At 40.2% G+C, this 11157-nt stretch overlaps 2 protein-coding genes across 2 annotated transcripts; both read right to left on the bottom strand.

The window, feature by feature from the left end:
* Window positions 1-1270: 1270 nt before the first annotated feature.
* Window positions 1271-4590, bottom strand: LOC131875488 (uncharacterized). The gene is made up of 2 exons (XM_059219940.1): window positions 4293-4590; window positions 1271-4015 (listed from the first exon to the last, which is right to left on the bottom strand). Exon 2 carries the CDS (start codon window positions 3992-3994, stop codon window positions 1676-1678), a length of 2319 nt encoding a protein of 772 aa, XP_059075923.1. The 5' UTR covers window positions 3995-4015; window positions 4293-4590; the 3' UTR covers window positions 1271-1675.
* A 2398-nt stretch (window positions 4591-6988) lies between these two features.
* Window positions 6989-10942, bottom strand: LOC131069035 (CAX-interacting protein 4). Its single transcript, XM_058004346.2, has 3 exons — window positions 10494-10942; window positions 9749-10188; window positions 6989-7599 (listed from the first exon to the last, which is right to left on the bottom strand). Exons 1-3 carry the CDS (start codon window positions 10701-10703, stop codon window positions 7254-7256), a joined length of 996 nt encoding a protein of 331 aa, XP_057860329.2. The 5' UTR covers window positions 10704-10942; the 3' UTR covers window positions 6989-7253.
* Window positions 10943-11157: the final 215 nt, after the last annotated feature.

Genomic DNA, 11157 nt, shown 5'->3' with positions numbered 1-11157 from the left:
TGCAGATTTTGTGTTTTGGTATAGTTATGGAGCCGAACTTTTCCCTTAAGGCGACGCGCCCTATGGTAGCCTTTTGGGGTGCCATTTCTAATGAGCATCTCTCCAATGTCTTTAGGTTTGAAGACCGAGACTTTCTCAACAGAGTGAAGATTGTGCTAGGTGATGAATACATGCGGGGGGAATTCAAAAACCGTACTAACGTGGATATCGCATCTATGTTTGCTACATGGGCTTTTGAGTTGGTAGGGGTGGATCGTGTTCACTGGTTGGTCTTGAATAATGTTGGTAGTGCAGGTTTTGTGTTTTGGTATAGTTATGGAGCCGAACTTTTCCCTTAAGGCGACACGCCCTATGGTGGCCTTTTGGGGTGCCATTTCTGATGAGCGTCTCTCCAATGTCTTCAGGTTTGAAGACCGAGACTTTCTCAACAGAGTGAAGATTGTGCTAGGTGATGAATACATGCAGGGGGAATTCAAATACCGTACTAACGTGGATATTGCATCCATGTTTGCTGCGTGGGCTTTTGAGTTGGTAGGGGTGGATCGTGTTCACTGGTTGGTCTCTAATAGTGTTAAGGAAGAATGGAGAGGCGACTTGGTGGGCTTCATTCAGATAGCGAGGGATGGGGAAGGCTTTGTTTGCCCGATGGCGTGTGGCTGCATTCGAGCGAATTTCAATCCCCTTTACGCCTGTTTCTTTTATGGAGTGCAAACTGTAGTAAGGAAGTTCACAGGGCTTTAGCCCAAATTGGTATGCATGGAGTGTAGGAATACATCACGGCGTGGGAAAGTGCTGAAATTCGACTAGAGTTGGAAAAATGGAGCCCCTCTATTGGAAGGAGACTGCGCGGGGACTCAAGCTCGGGTTCCTCTCCGAAGAAAAAGCGTGGAAGGCCTCGAGGCTCCAAGAACACCACGAGTGGTAGGTCGCTGTGGATTGGCTCCCCCCCAGAAGCCCATGATGACCATGTCGATGATGAGGATCAGCATGAGCGTGCTATGGATGGATATGAGAAAGGCAAGGTGATTGTGCTGGTTAATGTGCCACAATAGTTTTTCTGTTTCATTGGTTTTTTGTTTTGATCAATTAGCCAGCCTTCGTATGTAATCATCAGACTTCATGTACTTAGTTTTTTGCAGTGTTCCACGGGCGTTCGGGACGGGGGGACGAGGGGGACGCGTCTCGGGGACGGGGGGACCAAGGGCCTAAATTTGGGGACGGCGGGGGGACGGCGGCGGGGGGGGTGGCGGGGTGGTGGTGCTCATATATATACATATAGTACTTGAAAAACTAGTTTTGAAAAGATGTATAACAGTATAACAGTATAAGAATTAGATTTCAAATGAAACTATAGGAAATACCAAGATTACTTAGATTAGTGATACGTAACTAATTGCTAATTGCTAAAACTAAAAGTAAATAAAATTTGACAAATGAAATTGTCAAATTGGAGATTTCTCATTTCTATCATATGAATATCGAAAAAGGAAAACGAAAAATATGAATATCTGATGCCATTGCAAAGTCTATAATAATAAAGATGATTACATGATTCATCATTACAATGAGTAGCCAAATACAAATACGTGTAGCAATAGCATTACAAAAGAGACGAGTCAAATACAAAATGACAAAACTGAAAAGTGAAAACTCAAACTGTAGCTAATGGAGGCCTCTAATCATCTGCAAACTCCTCCTCACTGGAACTGGTGGACTCCTGAGGATCAAGGTCCCTCAAGCTCACACCAACTAGCCCTGCATCTGATGTGGTAGGATTATCCTCATCAATCTGTGAAGGCTCCTCTGGCTCTACATCCCATCGTGCCGCTGGACTCTCCTTGTACATAAGTGTCTTGCGGTCAATGAGACGCAAAGCACTGTGTACAGCCACAAGCTTCTCTGCTCTCTTAGAGGTAAGTCTGTTCCTCTTAAGAGAGTGGATGAAGCTATATGTAGACCAGTTCCTCTCAGCAGCTGAAGAACTGGAAACCTGGGATAGCAGACGGATGGCTAGAGTGGTGGTCAAAGATTTCGGGCCATGACATTTCCACCACAAAAGTGGGTCCTCCTGTGCCATAATGTCTATATCCATCTTTGCTGCATCTGAATAACCTCTAAGAGTGGCAAATCTTCCCCACTCAGTGCGCATTGTGCCGGCATCTCTGGAATCAAACATCTTCTCTATGCACCTAAAGAAACCTGCCTTCACCTCATCATCCTCAATCGGTGTCGTTCTACCCGGTCTAGCCTTGTACCACTTAGGATTCAAGGCAAAGGCAGCCATATACAAAGGAGTGTTCAACTTGTCCCATCTACTCTGAATGATAGGCCGGATTTGCTCATTGTAGAATGCTAGAGAGGGGTCCTTCACTCGCACAGCAGCCCTCATCTGGCCAAGCATAGAGTCAATGCACTCATACACCTCTCCAAGGTTAGGTGCATCCCCATCCCCATATCTGATCACCTGGAATACTGGAGAAATGATGGAGACAATGTATTTCGCATCAGTCCAAAACACATCACTCTTCACTATCTCCTTCACCCTTCTCCCCTGCTCTGTCTTGGCCTCAGCCCACCTATTCCACTCATTAGTCATAACCATGAGTTGCAATGCCTCTTGCAACTCAATCATTCTCTCCAAGAGAATGAAATAGGATGCATATCTAGTCTCAACTGGTTTCAAGAACTCCTTCTTCGCGAAGGTCCTGAAGAGTGCATGTGAAATGTGGTGGTTGCAGATAAACATCTGCACATCTCTCGCATCGGTGACCACTCCTCTAATCCAGTCAATCTTCCCCATGTCCTTGAGTGCATTGTTCATGGCATGCACACAACATGGGGTCCACCAAATGTGTCTATAGGCTGCCTCAACGAGTCTCCCTGCTGCTCTACACACATAGGCTGCATCTGTCACTACTTGGACCACATTTTGTGGCCCAACCTCCTCAATAGCCTCCCTGAGCACCTGAAACTGGAAATCAGCATCTTTACGATGCCCTGTACAATCAACTGCTCTAAGGAAGTATGGGCCCTCTGCACATGTGACCATGACGTTGATGAGTGGACGATGGCTAATGTTCGTCCACCCATCCATAACTATGCTGCACCCCGATGCCACCCAACATGCCTTCATCTTCTCCATCAAAATATTGATCTTGGAATAGCTTTTATCCAAGATCGAGGTCCTCATTTTCGTCTCCCCTGGTGGCACATAAGATGGTCCTCCCTTGGCCACCATATCTATCATCTTCCTATAATAAGGAGACCGTGAAACATGAAATGGAATGCCATTGGCAAAGAAGAAATTGCCAATGGATTCATCTATCTCATCTCTCAGCTGCACATTAAACATATCAGCAATGGGGTTGCTCTGTGGTGTATGCAACTTACGTTTCCCAGCCTTGGCAGCAGTAGAAGTGGAAGTAGATGGAGATCCAAACATCATTCCTCCCGCCTGCGAAGCATGATAAGTATGTGGCACTGGCACATTCTGGCTGTCGTGAAGTGATGCCCTAGCAGACAAAGTAGTAGGCATTGAAATATTTGTGTCATCTGGAACCCCCCAAAGCCTGTTAAACTCAATTCTGTAATGTATATTTTTGGGTTCCTCCAAAAACTTACAATGTTTCACGCCTTTTCCTCTCCAAAATAGAAAGTGTGCATTCACCCTGCTAATGCTACCGAACCATTCTCTGTCACAAATATTGCACTTCCACTTCCTTGTTCCCCCACTTGAATGTGATGCAGTGCCTTGTACTGATATTTGTGAAGCAAACTGTTTTAGAGGAGACTTAGGATCAAAATGACCCCTAGCATATGGTGCCAACAACTCTGAAGGGCAACCTGTACTAGCTGCTGCACTTGCCATAGAACTAGATTGGGCTTCAGGATCAGCCCCATGGTCACCCCCCTCATTTTCAGGTTCAAATTCTGAATCATTCTCACTATGAGAATGGATTTCCATGTTATCTTCACTCGTGCCTTGGGAGCTCATTGTGAAATTTTCAAATTGACACTGCATTTCACAAAATAAAAATAAAAATAAAAATAAAATCAGCCTTGTTTAACAATATATTTTTAAATTTTTTTCCTATTCATCTCAAAATGAGATTTGATGTTGAATCTTGAGGGCAAAATGATGAATCATTTTGCCCTCAAGATTCAACATCAAATCTCATTTTGAGTCTTAAGATGAATAGGGAAAAAAAATTAAAAAAACCAAAAATGACATAGAACAATGAAAATCAGAAACTAAAACAAAAAAAAAAAAAAAAGAAGTTGAAAAACCCTACCTTGTGCTTGAAAAATCTCTCCAAAATGTAGAAGAATCTTCTTCTTCCTCTTCTTCTTGCTTCTTCTAGCTCCTATCACGCTTGTAGTCACTTTTCTCACCCCTTCAATCAATCTTCTTCAAGCTGTTCCTCCTCTTCAAGCTGCTGGAAAAAAAATCAGTTTTGCATAATGAGAGTGAAATCCAAACTAAATATGTTTTTGTGTTGTTTTGGGGGGTAGGGTGGGGCCCACGTCCAATTAGGGTTACCCCTTAACCCCCCCCAAAAAGCACATGTCATAAAAAACTTTAAAAAAAATAAAAAATGCGCTTTATTCGCGTGGGAACGCGGGAGACGCCTGGGCGTCCCCCCGTCCCTCGAGAGACGCCTGGACGTCTCTTGAGGGACAGGGAGACGCCCAGGCGTCTCCCACGGAGACGCCCAGACGTCCCCCAGGAGACGCCCAGACGTCTCCGCGTCGGGGACGTCTCCCCGTCCCGGCGGAGTTTGAGTGGCGGTGGCGGGACGGCGGGGGACGTCGCGTCCCCGAGACGTCTCTGACGGGGGGACGCGCCCAAAAATGGGGGGGACGCGTCCCCGTGGTTCACTGGTTTTTTGGTGGTCGGTGATTTGGTGGGTCTTTTTTTTTTGCTGAAAATCATATGTAATAGACTGTTTTTGACATTTCAATATAAAGTAACATTTGCCGATCGAAAAAAAAAAAAACTATTTGGATCCAAGATAGCTACATGTTTGTGGAACAAAATTTTACAGCAAATATTAAGACAGGCTGACATGTTGTGTTTAAAAATTAGTCAAAGATACTGCCTGCTATTAACTTATTTTGGCTTTAGAAGCTTCAATACTAAACAATAGGTTAGTTTCATTGTTCGCCCAAATTATGAAATGGAATTTGGTAAAATACTTACTAATTTGTCAGCAACCATGGTTATGGCTTCTTGAAGCTGCATAGTCACTTACTGAGGTTTACAAATTGTGTCCTCCACTTGATTTATTTATCTTCTGAGTACATTCTAAAATTTTAATTTGGGTGTTTTTGTTCTTACTTGAAATACTTAATCTAGAAGGAATTCTAAGGGCTTCTAGCTCCTTTTCCTGTTCTAAGTAAGAATCTCATCCTGAAAGGCAGTCCCTACGCCTGCAGTATTTACACACACAGTGCAACTTTATTGGACATTAAAAACACTAGTATATTTATCATGCTAAAACTGCTGAAAGTATACAATCCAAATAGACCTTTTTTGTAGATTTCAGAGCCTCTTTGTGTAAAGGTGAAGAAAGCACGAATATGATGAGGTCACATTTGTTCTCTACATCATTTGATCACTGTACAATTTAATAAATTTTTTAAATGAAGACTTCTATTTCTATTATATAAGATTAAAACTTTACACCCAAAAACCAGGGACTGTGATATGAACATTGGTTTTAAAATTATTGTCTGCACTGAACAGTCAGTCACAAACATCGTCGTAGTGTGGGCACTGTGATATATTATGCTGTCCGCTACAGATTTCACAACCTGATCAAAGACTGAAATCGGATTTTATCCAATAAAAAACCATTCTGCCACACTTTGCATGGCATCAGTCAACATTTAACTGTAATTCACAGGCGTCTAAATTGTGATGTAGCCAATCAATGTTCTATGTTTATTTTTCAGAATATGACAATAATTCTTTTGCATATCTGATTAGAAAATAAAAATAAAAGCATAATTAATGAGGAACGCTTGGAATAAAACACCAAATGAGAATAATTCACAAACTAATCTCAACTCAGAAATCATAAAATACATACATTATAAAGAACAATCTTTGAAACAACAGTTAACATTTTAAACTAGTCTAGAATAACAATATATCTAAGTGAAAGTCCAATAAAGAAAAATAAGATATCGATATCTCTCATTGTGAATAACGAAGACCAAGCCTACTGCAAAGACTAAAGGGCGGGTTTAGTTCAACAGCTATTATGCACAACCTCTACCAAAAAAGACAGGTAAATTTTCTGGTATTTTCACATTCCAATAGACTAATATTTACAAAATTATATCAAAAACACTTTCCAAATAAGAAACATTGACAAAGTAAGCTGAACAATGAAATTATAAAATGCATGCCTTCTCTAACACATAATCCTTAAATAATGGCCTTCAGACTACACATCAATATTCACAAATATATATTTCTGATCCTTGAGGGATCTGGGCTAGACCAGAGGTTTTCTTCCCTCCATTCTTTCCTACTGGTGCCCAAACTGAATGGAGGTGTAAATGTAACCATTTTTAATTAATAAAATTCTTTGGCTTCGGCCTTTTATCGATCAAAAAAAAAAAAAAAATCACAAATATATATAAGAGCAGCCAATCCAACATCAAATAAGATAAAGTTTACATCTTCTGTTCTGAATTTAGACACAAAGTAGAGATCTGAAAACAGACATGACCAAAAGTAACTTCAATGCATATTGTCACCAAACAATGAAAAAACATAGAGAGCATGTTTCAATTTGATGTTTGATTAATCTATATCCTATATGAAGACAAAAAAGGGCACACTTTATGGGTTTTCCGTAGGTTATTGGTCAATTATTTATCATTTTCTCAAGATTTAGACTTTCCCAGTGATAGAATTTTACTAAATAAAAGCCAGAAATTTATACAAAACCCCCATCTAAATGTAAAATAATGACAATGATAAAAATCTACAAATATTATAAGTGACTTCTAGGTTTTCTGCAATATACATAAATCTTTATTCTATGCCATGTAAAGAGTTGCAAGCTATTCATAAGATAGACTGCAATACAGTTTAACAATCAATGCAAACACCTTCCCTCACAGTGATGATTTCCCCCTACTGTGCTGCCAGATGTGCTTCTCTTTGCTTGAATGAAGACACTATTCTTCAATTTATATACCATGCCAAACAGAACCATAAATTATGAAAATCTTCTGCTCTATTTTGTTGACCTGTGCTTTTTATCACGTTTGTGCTGCAGTCGATCCTCTCCACTCTCAGACTCATCATCATCTGTGTTGGCATGCCTTCGTCTGCTTCTTTCATCTTTGCCATGCCTCTTCTTCCTCTTTGTCCTCACTGCTGCTTCAGAATCACTATCACTATCAGTTGAATAGTGAGACCTTCTTTTCTTATTCTTCTTCCTCTTCTCCTTCCTGTACCTCCTCTCCTCTTCACTAGATTCAAGGGACTGATCATCCTCCGACTCATCAGAATAGTCCTTCCTTGAACTTCTCTTGCTGCTGCGGGATTTCTTCCTCCTGCTCCTTCCCTTTCTCTTGTTCCTGAAGAAAGATTTGCAGGAAGCACAATTTTTCAAAAGTTCAGACAGCCTGGAAAATCTCTTATATCATTTCCAGTTTCTTAAGATTGATGATAAGATGAAAAATCATTTTTGCAAAAATAATATTCTCAAAATAACAGACCAATATACACTATTAATCACTATGCTTAATTGTATTGGTAATAGATTGTTAAATAAATCAATGAACTAAAAGAGTAGATTACTAAATGCTTCGTTTTTAACCAGTGTTTGCTTCTAGGATTTTATTTGGGTCTGATGTTAAAGAAAATAAAAAGTGGCACTCAGTTAACTGGAAGTGTTGCTGGATTCTCAGAGCCATGTGAGGAAGAGTAGGCAAGGACTGGGGCCTGGGGCAAACCTTTGAAAGTATTCGTTAAAATATTTTCTGTGCTGTTCCAAAAAACAAGAGGAATTGGAAGGAGCTTCATCCCTTTAACTTGTTGTTAGGCACTTTACAGATAAGCTTGCAAGGTTTCCTGCTTTGGAAATATTTGAAAAGATTGGAAGTTTGTTTGACACTTGGTTAAGGGACATGAAGCCTTCTCCAGGAAAGACAGCAGCTAGCAGGGTTTCAGATCTGTTTGGTAGAACCTCTCACATAACAATTTGCTCTTGGCAAAGGTTGCTCTTCTAGAATGTGTTTCTCTAAATGTATTCAGATATTTATGGGTATCATTAAGAAAGGATCTCTTATCTCTTGAAAAAAGATCAAAGCTGGGTTCTTGATTCCGAATTCTCATGAGAGAAGATTTACAATGCTTGCTAAGTCATTTCAAAGGCTTCATATGCCTTTCGATCTCTTCCTTCAATACCAAGATTTGAGAAAATCATAGGTGGATTGACCCCTTTGGCTAGAGATTTCAAACCAAACTATTTATAACTAAAATATATTAGAGTTTCTAGGACGTTTTGGCTAGTGTTATCTACTGAAGTTTTGTAGTTTCTGTGGAAAGCAACAAACAATGAATTTATTTTGTTAGGGTAAAACGAAGTTAATTACTGACTTCTGTCATGAAGTCACTCTTTCCTATGTTGCATTGCAGGTGTCTCTTATCTACTGAAGTTTTTGTAGTTTCTGTGGAAAGCAACAAACAATGAATTTATTTTATAGGGTAAAACAAAGTTAATTACTGACTTCAGTCATGAAGTCACTCTTTCCTATGTTGCATTGCAGGTGTCTCTTATCTACTGAAGTTTTGTAGTTTCTGTGGAAAGCAACAAACAATGAATTTATTTTATTAGGGTAAAACGAAGTTATTTACTGACTTCTGTCATGAAGTCACTCTTTCCTATGTTGCATTGCAGGTGTAACTTTTTATAAATATATTTTCATAGGCTTTCGAAGCAGGGTTCCCTTACCATTCACAAAGAAATCTTAGAACAAGTTGAGTGATGGCCAGATGGGATTGAAAGTGGCAATCATTCCCCTGAAGCCCAACAGAATAACATGTTGCAGAATAACACCATAGCTCAGGAAGCTCAGTTGATGGTACAGGTGGTAGAGTTCAACATGTCAGTGTTGGTGTGGTTCTCCCTACTTGGATGATTCAGACAGATGGATGAAAGATGCAGCTGCCCTGCAAAAAAGGGATAAGATTGTCTCTGATGCATTTGTGGACCCAGAGGATGAATCAATTTTGACAAATAGTTATTATCAAGTGGAAGATTCTGAGCTTAAAAGGAAGATGACAGTTTATGTAGATGGATTCCTTAAGAAGCTGCTGACATAACTATTATTCCTCCTGTTTTATATTTGATATTGTGATCTGCTGATATCTTTAGTTAAAGTGTGATCGTATCTGTTATCGGGCATTACATAGTTGTTTGTATCTAGTTGTTATCTCTGCTTGAGTTACTTGTGATCCTCTCGGTTTTTTATCCATCCTAGAAATTTCTGGACTGGTGGTCTCTGTGGTAACAGTTATCGTGATGAACTGTCAAATGAGCTTATACAAATGTAAATTTTGTTGAACTTTCAGCAACATAAAATAGCATTGTTTGCTTCTTGAATCAGTGTATAGCTTACACATAACTAAAAAGATTATTCTTTGGAAAGAATATTAATAGTTTGGAAATGAACCCAGAAAAAAAGCCAATTGATGAGAACTAAGCGATTAAATTTCCCCTACCTCTTGGCGTCATCATCTTCAGAGCCTTCAGAATCAGAAACCCTTGAACGCTTTGATTTTCGTACCGAGGATTTCTTCAAGGAGACCCTAGATCTTTCTTTATGATTATCTTTCTTCTCCCCGGACTTGCTCTTCTTACCAAACCTCTTGGCAATTATCCGCTCCATTTCAGAATCTTCATCGCTGTCGGTCAACTCAGAACTCTCCTCCTCACTTTCCTCGGACGAGCTCACAGCGTTCTTGCTACCGAATTTAATGCTCTTATTATTATCGCCATTATTATCATCCTTCTCAGGAATCGTCTGAAAAGCAATATCCTCCTTCACGCTCAAGAAATTTCGGCACTGAAAGGTCAGATGCCCGACTCTACCGCACTTTTTACATGAACCACGGGCTTCGTCGTTGTTGGAGCCTGTAAGCCGGGCAAGAGCGAGAAGGCCCTGGAAAAATACCACGCGGTTTAAAAGTTCAGAAACCTACTGCAGTACCGAGTCTAGAATCATCTTTTGAAATTCCCTCAAACTGAGGCCATAATCTAGAAAAATAATTACCAATTCCTTCAAATTGAGCTAAAACTTCAAAAAATTGAAGATCGTTTTGATTGTAAAGAGAAGAATCACTCATTTACCCTTCAAGTTGAACTAAAACTTCAATTGAAGATCGTTTTGATTGTAAAGGAAAGAATCACTCATTACAGGCGAAAACTTTGAGATGAAGAAGCGGTAATTGGCGAATATGAGGGTACCTGGAAACTGTCGTAGGCATTCTCTCCGTCGTTTTCAGCGGCTCCAGCAGTTTCACGAGCAGAAGCCTCGTTGTGGGTGCTGGCGATCTGGTTGGGGGCGTAGGGATCGTAGCCGATGGCGCTCTGCCAGATGCCGTGCGTTTGAAGGGCTGCGCTGCTGTGAACCCTATTGTTTGCGGGCATCCGCACCCTTCCTGCCGTGGCCGGCATTTTCTTCTCTTTTTTGAACCCGCTCCTTCAATGAATGCCCTGCTCTCTGTGCAGAAAACCCAAGCCTGTGACTGATAAGGCCACCAAATTTAGCAGAAGATTAAGGGTACTCTCTTTATCTGTTTAAGACAATTTTCTGGGTTGTTTAGATTTCAAAACAACAAAACGCTTTGGCTTTCGAGAATCTCAATTATACTCCTAACATGTTTGTCCGTTTGCTTCGCAAGTTTTTGAAGATAAACGTGCATAGCGATTGGATCCAGGCACATTGATTTTTATTTTTATTTTTTATTTTTTATTTTTATTTTTATTTTTTTGGCAGGATAGTCAAAATTTTAATTATTTTGTTTATCTCGATCTTAGTGTAGGAGAACTTGTGCTCTTGAAACAGAGGTCACAAGTTCAAATCCCACCATCGATCAGTGCACCACTCTCTGACATTTGATAGAGAAAA

The sequence above is a fragment of the Cryptomeria japonica genome, chromosome 4 (assembly GCF_030272615.1).
Source record: "Cryptomeria japonica chromosome 4, Sugi_1.0, whole genome shotgun sequence".
NCBI lineage: Eukaryota > Viridiplantae > Streptophyta > Pinopsida > Cupressales > Cupressaceae > Cryptomeria > Cryptomeria japonica.
Note: the sequence above shows the minus strand (reverse complement) of the source record. Positions and strands in the feature narration are given on the sequence as shown.

Coding starts and splice junctions, on each gene's coding strand:
- LOC131875488 (XM_059219940.1), bottom strand. CDS start 3,994: ATGAGCTCCCAAGGCACGAGTGAAGATAACATGGAAATCCATTCTCAT.
- LOC131069035 (XM_058004346.2), bottom strand. CDS start 10,703: ATGCCGGCCACGGCAGGAAGGGTGCGGATGCCCGCAAACAATAGGGTT. Junction 10,189..10,493: donor ATGCCTACGACAGTTTCCAG/GTACCCTCATAT, acceptor GTATTTTTCCAG/GGCCTTCTCGCTCTTGCCCG. Junction 7,600..9,748: donor GAAGATGATGACGCCAAGAG/GTAGGGGAAATT, acceptor ATCTTTCTTCAG/GAACAAGAGAAAGGGAAGGA.